The sequence below is a fragment of the Nothoprocta perdicaria genome, unplaced genomic scaffold, assembly GCF_003342845.1.
Source record: "Nothoprocta perdicaria isolate Ctin4 unplaced genomic scaffold, notPer1 scaffold_14, whole genome shotgun sequence".
Classification (NCBI taxonomy): Eukaryota; Metazoa; Chordata; class Aves; order Tinamiformes; family Tinamidae; genus Nothoprocta; species Nothoprocta perdicaria.
In genome coordinates, this window is record NW_020454538.1 from 7,027,517 (window position 1) to 7,042,776 (window position 15,260).

General features: G+C 36.9%; 1 protein-coding gene across 1 annotated transcript in view; it reads left to right on the top strand.

Annotated features, from left to right (window-relative positions):
* EVC2 (EvC ciliary complex subunit 2) overlaps positions 1-15,260 on the top strand; it is a 62,617-nt gene that overhangs the window by 31,433 nt on the left and 15,924 nt on the right. Inside the window, exons 10-15 of the mRNA XM_026034193.1 lie at positions 3,162-3,401; positions 5,306-5,481; positions 9,121-9,280; positions 10,531-10,991; positions 12,351-12,555; positions 13,872-13,994. Of these exons, the coding sequence (XP_025889978.1) occupies positions 3,162-3,401; positions 5,306-5,481; positions 9,121-9,280; positions 10,531-10,991; positions 12,351-12,555; positions 13,872-13,994 (1,365 nt within the window). The remainder of the gene's footprint in view (positions 1-3,161; positions 3,402-5,305; positions 5,482-9,120; positions 9,281-10,530; positions 10,992-12,350; positions 12,556-13,871; positions 13,995-15,260) is intronic.

Sequence of the window (15,260 nt, forward strand, 5' to 3'; positions counted from 1 at the left end):
TGCAGTGGTCTTTAAAATCTCCAAACAAATACAGTATAAAATTTTTGTTTGTTCTTTTTTTTTCTTCTTTTGCACATTCAGAGCAGAACAATTCAGAGCAGAACAACTTCATCAGAAGTCTTCCAATATAAATAACAAGTCTGCAATATATATTTTTTATATTGAGGAAAATGAGAATATGACACAACTAAGGGCAGATTTCTCCCAGAAAGAGTGAAGAAAAGCAGAACAACCTACCCAATTCTAGGCAGAGACACAATACCAGAAGTATTCTGTGGAGGGAGATAAATTGATTTAAGGCAGAATATAATTCTAATATTCTTAAGCATAGCATCTGCCTTTGAGTAAAAGTGCAGTGCTTACAGCATCACTTTCATTCAGAGATCTCTCTGAATGGCTAAGCCTCACTTCAAAATTTCATAGCTGGTCACTAACTGGAAGTAGAGGCTGGCTCTAGCTACCAGTCCAGCCTACCCTCTATAAAATTGTGCTCTATTGCCCGGGTCATTTTTCAAGTATATTGAATTTTTGCAATAAAACTTTTTTTAATATTATTTCATTTGTCTGGAAAGGATTATGTTTATTTTTTTCCTATTCCACATCTGCAGTCTTGTAAAAGTCCTCAAATTAATGTTAAGTATTGGTCTAAAAGCACCAATATTTTTTTCTGGTCTGATTTAGAAATCTTAAATGATATGAGTCAAAGGAAGGATCAAGACCAGCACATTCCTTGTCTTACTCCATTTATTGTCTACTTCTCTCTCGTTATTTGCATTCCTATCCCCAATAAACTGCATAGTGATCATGCTTTGTGAAAGAATCGAGCAAAAATCACTGAAATATCCCAAAACAGTTTTTGTACTTCCCTGGAACCCGGGAATGTGGGTGAAAAGGTTAGAGAGGTCACCTGGTGTGCTCCAGAGTCATGAAGTACGAGTGATAGGAGAAACAGCCGGGGTGGCAAGGTAGGATGGAGTTAGGAAAGAGAGGTGAGTACGTGGTCTAAATCCTACTCAAGAAGGTCGTTTTCAGAAGTGGTCTGTCCATTGACCAAATTCTGATAGAAGAGTGAACTCCAATTTAATACTTCTGAAAACCTCATCTGTTTCTGGTTCTTCTTTCAGAGAAGAATGTGTATTTTAATCTTGGCCTGTGCTGCTGGCTGAGGCAGCCAGCCTCCCTAAGCAAACTCGAGTAATTTATCATTTGAGCTCTGACATGGGACTTGGGGACTGCCCTTGCTGAGAGCATTTTTCTTTTCTTCCTTCTTTCTCCTCTTTATGAGACTTTGGTTTAATGTTTGCAGAAAAAGGACAAGCAAAATACTGTACTTGAACTTAATGATTTTTTTTAAAACAAATCATAGCTGCTGTTAAAGGAAATCTCAGTTGTGTTGTGAAAGTTTCTGTTCCCTCACCCCCTCCAGCTTACCTTATTATTGAAAACTGTTTTCTGACAATTACTGTGGGGAAATCAGACAGTCCTGAGAATGACTGAAAATCCTGACAGTGAGAAGTGTGTCTGTCTGCATATTTTTTCACTCTGTCACTTTCATCTTAATTGAACTGCTCCTTGGTAGTTTTTAAGGGTTCCTTAGTTGAACTGTGCGTCTCTCTCTTCATAGGTCATTTTATGCTTTTGTTGCTCCTCTCCGGCCACGTTTGTCAGCATTATTGTTGAAAAGTGGCACACAAAGTTCAATGCTTTCCCCGCTGTAGCTATGCCTCCTAACTCCTAACTACATCGTTTATCAAAATGGATTTATTCAACTGTAATAAAGATGGGTTTGGTCTGGTATGATCAAACAGTTCTCTGAAACTAGTAATAAGGAGTAACAAAATTTTAAGTTTGTGATGGCAGTGCAAAACTTGTATGCCAAATTTACCATGAATTTATATGATAAACACACTGCTCGTCCTGCAGACGTGTAAGACGGCTTTACAGAAGTAATAATGATGATCTAATTAAATTAGGGGGGGGGAAAGTGTTTAAAGTAATCCTACATGGTCTCTTATAGTAGCATAGGAGGAAGACAAAGGTATTATAATTTTTATTTCATGTTAATACCCAGTTACCTCTTGTGCTGTGGTAGTGATGCTGTACCAGCTGTGCAGAGCTCTCCTGGTGCAGTGCCCCCCTTTGCCTGGGAAATGCATTAGTGATACAGCAGCCCAGCACTCCCCTCCTCGCATATTGCCTTATTCTCCAAAGGGTTCAGTATATATATAATTTCTCAGGTGGTGAGTGCATACACTGACATCATTGTGGTTATTTGCAGGCCAGAAAATAATGTCCAGAGCAAACTGTATATCCAGTGCCTCTGTGATTAATTTTGTGTTGCCTGCAATGTGCCTCTGTGGGAATGAGGGGTGCGTGCATGCATTTTTTCAGTGCAGAGGACAATTCTCCACAGATAAATAGTATGAAATTTAGAACAAGACTAACATAAATACTGTTAGAGAGCTCTGCTGGCATAAGAAGTCTTCTTTGCTCTGTAGAACATCTATGTTCTGATTTTAAATGAGTTTATGTTATCTGAGATTAAAACTATTAATATTTAAGTCTTGCTGAAGAACTATGAGAAATTATTTTTGCAAAGGAGCTTTAAAATTAATTGCCATTTAATTCTGTGCCATTGTTATAACTCTGATACTCTTGGATTAATTTGTAGAAATCAATAGATAAAGTAGGTCACTCAGATATAAAAAAAACTTTTATGGATCTGCAGTAGAATGGATTTTTCTAATTTATAATGTTTAAAAATGTATGCCTATTGTTATTTCATTACCCTGATTTATATGTTCAGTTTTAATAAGATTTCAGAATTGGTGAAGCCTAAGAAATACATTTTGTGTATAGTCAGTTTGTGTTGAATCTCATGCAGTTTTGTACAGTTCATCTTAAAGAATGCTTCCTTAATTTTAAAAGCTTTCACTATGCCTTGGAAATGCTATTTGGATTATAGATTGAATGTTGTACAGCTCTCTTTATTTTGAATGGATGAAAAATCATGGAAAATGTACAGTGACTTGGCATTAGAGTTCATTCAAACCGTAATCAGAGTATGCATGGAATATGTATCTGCTAGAAACATTGGTACTTTAAAATATATTGAATACTGAAAATCACTTCAGATTTATTAATTTCTCTCATCTCCACAGCCAGCTGTAGAATACAGAAATCTTCTGGATAGACTTCACAGACTGGAGCAGGACCACTTGAAGAGGTTTCTTCTGGTAAAGCAGGAGGAATATTTTGCAAAGGCTTATAGACAACTGGCCATTTCCAGGAGAAAGGAGCTGCATAACATCTTTTTTACACAGATAACAAATGCTATTTTCAAGGGAGAATTGAAGTTAGAAGCAGCTAAAATACTAGTGCAAGATTACTCTAAAATACAGGTAATGGGATAATAACTCCATTACTCACCTAATGAGGTAGTACCACCCCACGGTAACTTTTGGGAAAGCTTTCAGGAAATGTCTGTGCTTAGAGGCCCAAAAGGTATTATTTCTGTTGTGTGACTTTTATAACTGATTTTCACAGCAATAATTTTTTAAAAAGCGTAACCTCATTATTATGCACCTTTAGACATCTAAACAGTTGAGTGTTAATGCACTTGTACAACGTTGTTCTATAATCATAAGACTTAAATGATTTTACCACAGCAGTATGCTCTTGATACTGCCTTTTATACTAATGGGTAATATTTCCAAAGCACCTAAGTGCTAAAAGCTTGTTTTTGCTGCTCAGAGAAGATGAGAGCAAGAGCTCAATTGCCTCATGAGGTAGAGCTAAGTCTAAAATGATGCCCACACTGTGCGGTGGGAGACTGTGACTTCAAAATCCCCCTTTGACATGGATATCTTGGTAAGCTTGGAGCTGAGCAGAGGTTACCCTGCCTTCCTCCTGGTCACTCTTTCGAGGCTGCTCTGCCCCAAAGTCTGTCCCAGTGTACTCAGAGTTGTGGTCACTTGGCAAACTTCTGCTTCCAGATCTGCTATATATCTACTATAGTAGATCTGGAAGATATAGCACAGTAGATCTGCAGATCTGCTATGCCATAGAAATACCGAAGTGCCATTTTCAAAAGTAATTTAGGCCATGAAAAGGGACAGAGGCAGCATCCTGCCATTTTCAAACCATGTTAGGCATCAGCTGCTTTTCCACGCTTCAAAAGATGTACTGCACACTCTCCACCTCAGACTATAAATCTGTAAATTACTGAAATTGTGATATATCCAAAGTGCTTTGTGTTTTAAGGAGTTGAGTATCTCTAGCTTACATGGTGGAGGATGCTGTGGAAGTGTTTCTAGTTACATTTTAATTCTCTCGCAACACAGTAGTTTGTGTTGTTTCCTAGAAGGTGTTTTTAGTCAGTGAGTTTTAGAAGCCATTGTTCTGGATTTCAAAAATATGAGGTGTTGTTGTTCTCTCTGCTTCTTGAAGAAAAGCATGTGGTAGTTTAAATCATAGAGAATACAAAGCAACGTTTGAAAAGTAGATGTCAAAACTTTCAATTTCTTTGCAAGGCCCACTCCTAGAGGTTGATTCACTGTCAAAGCTCAGTCCTGAAGAGCCCCTTGTGGGCCGTGAACACGTGTAGGGATAGCACTGGTGGAAAGGTTCGCTAAGCACACAGGGAAAGATGGGTCATGGGTAAGAGAAGCATCGAGATGCTTCATCTGCTTGCATGGGCCACCTAAGTAGCTGACTTGTTTTGGTCATCTGCCTCCAGCAGAGGATTTGTTGCTGACCATCCTGAGCCCATCTATGGTCTCCACCAGATCAACTTCATAGATATCTCAACCAACCCTTTCCATTCCCCAGTGGTGTTCTGTGTTTGGTGGCTCCTGGCTTTGTTTGCCTACCTGCTTGTACAGGTGTCTACTGTGTCCCCACATGCTCAGTACGAAAAAATCCAGCTTGAAGCTAAAAGAAATCCCCCTTTTAGTGGATCCCCTAGAGATCAGGCTCAGCCCAGTATTTCCTAAATTACCTTAAAATCCTGCCAGCAAAACTGTATACTGGGATATGCTCATGTATAGGCAAGTCTGATTAGTTAGAGGAGTGCATGACAGTGAGGCACCTCATGCCAAAAGCGTAATGTATTTGTTTTATTGAGGTAACAGTACTAATTTAATGTGATCATTAGATTTAAGTTAATATAAGCTTGTTATTTTTCATTTGTAAGAGCTGTTTGCCGTGTTTAATATATGAATTTGGTCTAACTGCTACTCACAGGTGATGGTTGAATTGAACATTATGTCTAATTAGATATGTTTGTTCATATTCTTTCCTGTAGGGAGACATTGAAGAGCTAATGGATTTTTTGCAAGCTAGCAAGAAATATCATCTAAATAGAAGATTTGCTTACAGAGAATATCTTATAAATAGGATACAGTTATGGGATTCTCAAGCCTCTGCTCTTATAAATGCAGCAGCAAGTCAGATATCAAGTCTTGTTAATAAGATGGAAAGGCAAGTATCTCAACTGTTTCTTGCAGCTGCATTGCTGTGTTATCTGAATGGCAGTAGAGAAGTATCCATAAGTCTTTTTGTCTTTGTCACCAAGCAGGAATAGCATGTAAAATATATTTGTTATTTTTTATATTTTAATACAATATTTTGTAATGAGGATTGTGTATCTTAGTATCTCAGCAGATGTGGTTTTGTGTCTGTACAGTGTATAGGTGAATCGCTGTAAGCATATGTAGCTATCTGTTATTAATTGTGATTTTAGTGGAGACCACACTCATCTAAGAGTCCAGATGTCTTCATACATCTATATATATATCATGTTTGTTTTTTTTTTTTTTTTTTACTTTCATGATGTTGGCTGAAATTAAAAGTAATATAATTTAGGAAAGCAGAAAGCTTGATAGGAGCTACCAAAGATTACATCTGTTGTATTTCTTGATGTGATAAACCAACTTGCCGGATTCGGATAACCTTCATTTGCTCTTTTTGATTATCCTATTTGTCTTTTCCTTACTGGTACCATCCCCAATTTTAACCTCATGACCTGCAGATCCCAGACTGAGACTTCCATCGTGCCTGCTGTGCCACGTATACATTGCTAACATCTACATCAGTGTGACTCAAAGACAAAAATAAATCTTTTGCCATAGGAAATATGAGGCAATTCAGCTTCTACTGGGAGTTCCATCAGTTTATACCTCTTTGCAATCAGATTATAAGAAATATTCTGAGATATTTTTGCAGGTGTGATTATGTGAAAATCCTTCTCACAGAACTCTTTTCAGTATGGTCCCTGAGCATCCATTGCAGCAAACCATGGCAGTGAAAAACTGAGGGTTCTCAAACCGAGGAAGTAGTTTGAGTTGTTTAATGCTTGTCTTTGCATTTGATGGTTGCTGTACAGATTAGTCACAGAACAGAGAGAAAGCTTCAAGTATTAGAAATACAAGACATTTGTGAACCTCATCCCAAAAGGTGTATTATAGTAAAATAAGTTGTACCAAAAAACACCCTGGGTGCCTGGAAAGCTGGATATTTTTGTGTGCTTTGTGTTTTTGGGGAGGCAGACCCAATGAACAGTGATAGAATAAGATCTGTTACAAATCAAGGTAACTTCAAAGTATAGATAATAATTCTCATATGTGCAATTTCACTGTAGCTTTCTACTCATTTGGGGGCTTGTATTTCAGTCAGGACTTGTTTTACTGAACCCTTGCATTGTTGTTTATTCTGTAGATGCTGAGGTTGTAAAACTCTGGAATGTACTTGCTCAGAGTATTCACTAGTCATCATCGCTGCAGGCAAACTGAAATACCCTAGTCTAAATCTAGAGGAAGTTACAGCCTGTGATAGGTGGGCTTGAGTTTCATTTATTTTTTGTAATAAAAGTGATTTAGGGAATATTTATAGATTGAAGCCTTAAAATCTGAGGAGCAAGAGAAGTCTGGTCCTATTCTATCCATAATCTGTTGACTTTTGTTTTTCTGCTTGGCGTTGAGTCTGCTTCTGAACATATAGACCCAGATTTTTTTTTTCAATCTGTTATTTCTAGTTTTGATAATTTTGATAATGAGAAAAGTTGTGCATTAGGTATGCCCCAGATAAAAACAGTCAGGAACTATGAGGAGGGCAGAAGACATTCAGAAATATAGCTTAATAGGATTTTTAAAATTCAGCAGATAGGAAGGCAGTTTCAAATTCACAGGGAAAAGATATAAGGAGCTGCTTGGTTATGAAAAGCAAAATCAAACCAAAATAATTCTTGGGCGGAAGTGAAAATTTTAAATGAAATAGTGCAGTGAGAGTTTGCAAGCTGGTCTTTTTTAAATAAAAGATCCCATTTATCAGATCTCGCTGCCTGTGGGTACTCAGTAACTTTTGGAAATAAAATCCAGTCTTCAGTGCCAAAATTCAGGGAAACTAGTTTAAAAATATAACCCATAATGATAGTTTTCTAGGTGTCTATAGCGAGTAGGCTGTTTATCTTTTTCCTTGCAGGAAGGCATGGTGAATGAATGATCAGAAAGACAGTACTTGAGGCAGTATTTATCCAAAGGTTGGTGTGGTGATGCTGATCTGGGCACCTGCAGAAGCTGTGGAGTTCTTGCCTTGTTCTGCTGCCAGTATCTGCTCTCTTGCATTGAGTTTCCTTCCTCTTTGGCTTCTTAAAAGGTTAATCCAGTTGTGCTAATTCACTAAGTGTAAAGAACTCAACATCCTTTTTAAATCTTTACCAAAATTCCAGTTTTTATAAGATTTCAAGGTGTTTCTTGAAACCCTTTTTTAAAGTAGCCAGTTGATCATCTTTCACATAAAAGACTAAAGCAAAACATCTTTTATTAGTCTCTTACTTACCATTATTGTGAATATTCTCCAACCATGTAGTCCTCCTTATAACCGAAGTAGTTTTCTGAAGAGTTTTCCTAGACCTTTCAGGGAGCAGATACTATTAGGCTAATGCTTCAGGTAGTACTGCATCAATATAATATTTTCAGTTCATCTTTTACAACCTGTTCTTATCACTTTCCAATATAATTAATAATCTTGAATTTATTCTGCAAGAAATGGGGATGTAGAAGCCCAATGTTTGAATAGGCCTGGATTTTCAGAGATTCTGCAAAATTCATGTGATTCCAATCTGTTGGTTGTGCGCAGTGTTCATTACTTCTGAAAAATAGGATTTGAGAAATAATTCAGAAAGCATTTTGACTTTCAGATTCAGGCTAGGAATTGGCGCTTTTTTTCTGGAATTCATTTTTGATTTCTACAGGTCCGTATTTTGGAAGTCAGATGAGTTTAATATTAGAAATTGTAACTTGAAAATGTCTAACAGTCTGTTCTGGGTGAATTAGATGTTCTTCTAATCAGGAGAGATTTGAGGGAGTTTCTGGTGTAAACAGAATAGCTGGCAATATCTATCACAGACATGACTAGCATCTTCTTGCTCTTTGAAGTTAACTATGACAGCAACTGGAGAGAGATTTAACTCTTAAAGTATAAACTCCTTAAAAATGAGAATTTTTAAGGTGTCCTTAAAAATGAGAATTTGCTCTATCAGATTATTGTTTTAGTTTGAAATCTTTATAATTTTTCTGATGATTTAAATATAGTAGGAAATGTGTGAATATAAGTTTCTTCAAGAATGAGATTTCTTTGTATCTTTAAAAACACTATGAAGTGTTTTTATTTGATTAAATTACATCCTTAAAAGAGAAAATCATTACTAATGAGCAGAAGGAGTTATAAAAAGCTTTTAAAATTCAAATCCAGTGTCAATAACTGAAAAATGTAAATATTATGAATAATAAATAAAGTTTAAAATGTCTCATTTGAATATTGCATGCATTACTGACAGATAAATAGTTGGTTTTGCATTTGCTTTTTCTTCATTCCTTCTCATTCTTTCTTCTTACCTTTTCACTCTGCCTTGCAAACTGCCTCGGTTCTGAACTCATCTCAGAGATGAAGATTAGCCTGCCATTATCAACTCCTTTTTTGAGTCCCCACGGGTGTTACTGGAATCGAAATGAAGATCATTCTGTGTGACTAGTTCATTGACTCTTGTTATGGTGCTAATTGACTCAAATATCATTTTGTTCTTAACAATTTGGGGTAACATTTTAAAAATTATTATTACAGGGCAGGCCATCTATCTGAAAGTCATTTGGGAACGCTGCTGGACCAGGCTCAGGCAGAAATTAATTCTGTTAAACAGAAATTTGATCATGATTTAAAACATGAAAAGCAGAAGCTTCACCAGAAACTCATTATCAAGCGAAGGCAAGAAATACTGCAAAAGGTAATGATTTTCAGCGTATTTATTGTCACGGTGCTTATGAAGCAAAAGCTGAATGAGTTGAAAGATAAAGCCCAGGTTTTATATGATAATATTTAACATTGTCAGGAGCACATATGAAAATAAGTATCTATTGTTTTTAGTTGTGTACCACAATGAACTGTCTTAATTAGGTGTAAATAGTCACTATTCTTCAGAAAATCCTGCAAGAAGGTCATACTACTGGGGAAAACAGTGAAGCCCCTATCCTGAAAGTACCTGTTCAAGGAGGTTGTGACTTGTACCACTGATGTACAAAATGGCAAAAGACCAATTGAAGCTCTCACTCTAATTGAAGCAGATTTAAACGACTTTCACAGCACACATTAAAATTCCTGCACAGTAATTACAAGATAAAAAGTTTAAAAGATGCTGCACCTGTGGTTGGTTTTGGTAGGATTCATCCTCCTGACTTCAGCCATCTAAAATCCAAAGCTAGCTGTAAGCTCCAACTAGTGATTGTCTCATAATGAGAGATGAATTGCAGGTGACCCAACATAACTAGCAGAGAATAGTTGTCTAAAGGGCCCTTCGTTTCCCTGATGACTGCCTAAAAAGTGTGAAAAAACCTACCTTGGATTAGATTTCTTTTTAAATGATGATTGAAGTTAGATAGGATTCATTTTACCTTTAGCAGAATATGTGTTACAGTATTTCCTGACTGTTCTTTAATAGGCAGTTCTTTAATACTGCAGGAGGAGAGATAAGGCTTAAAGAAAGATGGAGATTTCATTTATTGCCTTTATTCTCAGTGTTGGTTGCTTTGGTTGAGCATTCAGAGGATTTGTTGCATGCTGTGAGAAAGAAAATACCCAAGCAACCCTTTTCCTTCCTGATTTGTTATTTTGACCTATACTCTCTTATAGAATCTCAACAGATTGCTACATTTGAGACAGTTGAGGTTAAGTTAGACCACAAAATCATACATTATTTAGCCCTTCTGTCTAATAGTAGTAATTCAATTAATAATAGTAGTTCAGTTAATAGTAATTGAATTAATAAATGCCTGATAGACAAAGAGAAAGCCATCATGCTGAGCGCTATGTAAGTCTTTGAACATTGGAAAACGAAAGTTCAGTTTTTCTTTTTGCTAGGAAATACATATTTAAAGAGCTGAATTTTGAGATAGGTTCCTTATCTGTACCTTTTTTTTCCTTTTTTTATCTTCTTCTTCTTTTTTTTTTTTTTTTTTTCCTTCTTTACCAATGAATCAGCAGAAAGAGCACCGAAAGGAGCAGCTGTCACTAGGGGATACCTTCAAAACGACTCAGGAGGTCAGTCAGTACATCAACCACTGGAAAAGTCTTCTGAGTGATCACACTGTTGAAGTGGAAGAACTTATTGAGAAGCTTGATAGTGAAGCCAGTGAAGAGCTCAGAGAGCTGATGTTTAGTCTAATGGAGAGAACCACTGAGGAGCTTAAACGTGTTCAGTATGTTCTGTTTGTGCAAGAACTGTTAAAGCTCAATGTTTTGAAGGTGTTCCTGCTAGAAGCTGTGGAGGAGCATAAAAAGGAGTTCAATAGTAAACGAGAACAACTGGACAGAGAAGAATATGAGAAGACTATAGCCATGGAAGAATTGCTTGTCCTCACCAGGCAAAAACTAAGCCAAGAACTGGAAAGCGGTCTTTCAGAACAAAAAAAACTAAGGACTTGGGAACAGTTACTATTCATGCAAGTATCTTTCTATTCCTTTTCTTCTGCTGCACCTGTAAAGAGAGATGGGCTGGAAATTGTAACATCTGTCTGGATAAAGTTCTTAATGGTCATTTTTTTGCTGGGCGCTTTGGAAGTGATTTTTCACTAGTGCTAAGCAGCAGAGTGGATTGACACTCCGAACACATCAGTGGCATTTCCAGGAGACTGTACTTTTTAAACTAAGAGTATTGAGTGGTATCTTAATGCTCCTGTTCACTCTGTATGAGGTTTCACCAACTTACCTTCCATTAAGATTGTTCAGTCTCTTTTTCAGAGGTCCAATACTTCAAAATGTGATTTAGTTATCTAGCTTGGGGATTGAATCTGACCAAGGGGCTGTGCTGGGAGGCCAGCTCGCAGACTCAGGGATGCTGTGGAGCAGTTTTCTCTCCCCAGCTGCACTTTTGGTCATTGCTGTGCACAATGGGGAAGGGAAGTTTGCTGTTGGGAGAGCCCTGGAGTCAGACCCTGACCACAGGTGAGAGTCTCTGCGTACGGTGCAGCACAGGCCAGATAACAGGATCCTCAAGAGTTTTGTGCAAGTTGCAGCACTTTTTTGCCTTTTTGAACGTTTTTGTGACTTGCTGATGTGTTTGTGTAGCTGTTGTCCTACCTGCTGTGCTACCAGTGCAGCACAACACCAACACTGTCGTTTCCTGTGGTGTTTATGTAATGAAAGACATGATAAGAAACATGGGAACGTGAGAATATAGGCTGCTATCAAAATTGCAACTTTAGGAGATGTAGCTGGAACAGGCTATCCCATGGTAGGCAGTTTTCCTCTGGAGCAAACATACCAGGTGTGAGAAACAGAAGAGAAATAAAAAGTATTAATTAAGGTTTTTCCTTCATGCAAGAGAATCAAGTTTTTCTTGTTTGTTTATTTGTTTGTTTTTTGCTGGGGTAGTTTTATCCAGAGATTATCTTTAAATTGCCTACTGCACAGCGTACACAGTATAAAACCTTGTGAAAAATATACATACACCTTCATGTTTCCCATCCCCACACATGCACAACCACATACCCAGATCTTTCCCAATATGTCTGTGTTAGAAAAGTCTGTGTGTTTTTCAGTTCTAATTTCGCTGACTTAAGTATTTCCTTCATCATTTTAAATGTTTTTATGTAAGATATATCTTCTAACTTACTCTGTGGAAGCAACATATTCACACAAAGAACACAAGCAGGGAAGTAGATCATGCGATCCAACAATTTTTGTTATTGCTAACTGGAATAAAGCCAGAAGAGATCATCAATGTCATGTACAATATCTTTCTAGTTATGGATACATTTGCCTGAGTAATAGAACAGTGCATGTCCCTTGTTTTTTAACAGGCGGCTGCTAAGTTTGCCCCTTTCATTATCTGAAGAGGAGTTGTTTAAAATAAGGCAGGAGTTCCACTGCTGCTTTACCCAGATGGACAGCAGCTTGTCTCTACCCAGGATAAGAGCAAGAACTCTGCTCCAGGCTTCCGAGTCGGCGTGGAGGGAAGCAGAGCTGCTGAAAGTGGACCAGCGTATTGCGATGACCAGCAAACAGGTGGGATAAGTGTGGGAATGTGTCACTTCCATGAATGTATCCAGAGGGTTTTGATCCCATCGTAGGCACAAGCCCATGGCTGCTCACCTGTACTTGACAGCAGTACATGCTTCTCCTGTCAATGTGGGTCTGCAGACCTTGAGCATATAGTCAATAAACATGTTTTCTTCACGCACTCCTGCATATTTTTGTTGTGCTGTCCCACAGCTTCCATGCTGCTGAGCTGAAATCATTTACATGTGGGGCTTCATCACACAGGGAGACCTTTGCGTGTTTTGAAGGGAGGATGTCCTAGGCTGTCTTGTCTATTTAGAGAACGAATGCCTGACTAAATGTGTATATATGTGTGTGTGTGTGTATGTTTACATATATATGTATGTGTATAGAGTGGCTTTTTTGTTAGTTCACTTGTATTTAAAGCCTAAATAAACAGAAGATCATGTATACTCATTCAAAGAGACTTTCCCAACAGGAAGTCTATGCACCTCCCTGGTTTGTGTGTGTGTGTATGTGTCTTTTATATGAAAGTTTTTTAATATTTCAGTGAGTTGTAAAACCTGTGAGTTCTTAATTTTCAAACAGAATCAAAAAATTGTTTCATCTATAAACTGTTGGGATAACATCATAACAGAAGGGATTTTACGTGCTTTAATTTGGTTCAGTTGTATTTTCTAAATGTATAAACCAACTTGGGTTAATTTTACTGATTATTAGCCTAGTTCAAAGCCTTAGTAATTTCTAAAGTATTTGAAAAGGAAAATGACTTTGCAAAGCGTTGTAGTTGAACAGATGTTATAATTTCCCCAAGAGTATATTATACTTAGTTGACATTCTTGTAAAGAATATAAAGGTCAAGTATAATTTGATTACATGGAATGGTGCCCCTTAATACTATTGTGACTCATTTGTGATTCTTATACAGTGTCTTAAAAACAATGTAGTTCTTAAATTAATATTCTTTGTTCATTTTAAACTGTGCAGAGGAGACAAAGTATCAGTTAAAATCATTGCTTATTATCACAGCTAAGCCTGTTTAAAATTAAATTCATGTGCTAGCAGTTTTCATGCAAAGGAAATATGTAATTCTACTTGAAATTAGAAAGAAAAATCCAACTTTGTCTGAATATCCAAAAGCAATTTTCTGAATGAATGGCTTGTACATTCATCTCAGAGATTATTTTCTCAGTGAAAGTCACCCTTGCCAAGTATTTCATTAACTGGCATATTTGCCCCCAAACAATAGTAAGTAATGATATTGATGTTGGCACCTTCATCTACTTTTGTGAATACTCAGTGCGTACTCAATCTTCTTACAGCAACATTCCAAAATGAAAAAAGCAGGATCAAGGAATGGAAACAAGATAGATATTCTGAAGAAATCTTTAGAGGAAAAAATTTTCATTTATGAAAACTCAGTGAGAGAAGAAAATGTGAATAAGGTAAATGTGGTTTTTTTCCCCCCCTTTTTTGCTCTATTAGGTCAGTTCCCAGATTTTTAATGATTAAAAAAATGGCATTTTGCCATTAGCATGAGTAGGATCCATATACAAAACTCATGAGCTGGAGAGGTATTATACATCTCCCCTTGCCTGCATTTGTGAAGAAGTTCTATTTAAAACTTGATAGTTTTGTCTTTGTTTTAAATTTTGCAGTTTAATTACAGGACTGATTTCATGTCTTACTCTTTCCTCCAATGGTTCTGGGTCTCACTCCATGCATTTTTGAAGACTTATGTATCCTGTGCTTTACTTAACAGAGTTTCCTTCTCTTGCCCTTTATAGTCTGTTACCTCATACTCACTACTGAATGCCCCCAGAATGGTTAATCAACTAATGTTTATAAAAGCAGCCCTAGGATTTGGTGTTTTATTATGCTACAAAACGGACGTAACAGGAAAAATACATGGAAGGATGCAGTGCATTGGGAAGTCACAGAAGGAGGTTTCAAGCACAGTTGAGAGCATCATTGTCCTTACCAGGAAAATCCTTAAAAATGAACTCTGTCTACTATATATTTCTTAAGTTTTGAGCTGACCTATGCACTTCCTTTCTGAAGCAGTAGGTACCTATGTTCAAAGAAAGACAGTGGACAAAGTATTGACGTTTTTTGATCTCTTGACCCTGGTGAACTGAAATAAAAAACAAAAATAATAGACCTGCTTGAGAAATGTTGTCGGTAAGGTAGTCAAGTACCTTTTCAGATCATTTCCTTTTATTTGTGATATTTAGAATGGAAGCAGTGCTTGTAGATGAAATGTAGGAACTGAATAAGGAATTCAGTTAAAGTTAATACTCCCGGGCAATGAACTAATCATAGTGTATTTATATAGTGTATTTAACATAATAGTGTACAGTGTATTTCACAAATAGTGTATTTAACAAATTTGAAATTTGTTATTGAATTTGGACACTTCCAGTGGAATCAGCAGCAGAAGATTGGACCTAAGATCTGCTCAGCAAAGCAATGTGATACTAATAATATTATACTAAAATATTATATAAAACAATATGATGTTTAGGGAATTTTGGTCTTCTGTTTGGAATGGTAGCAGGCTTCAAGAATGTCCAGCGAATGTTTAGTCCATAACTAATTGAGTTTATAATATGTATTTTATCCTGCTTCTACTGACAACTTGTATGTCACCCTGAAGTCAGAACAGCTTCAAGCTCCTTTCTTTTCCCCCTCCCCCAAAATAGAGAATATCT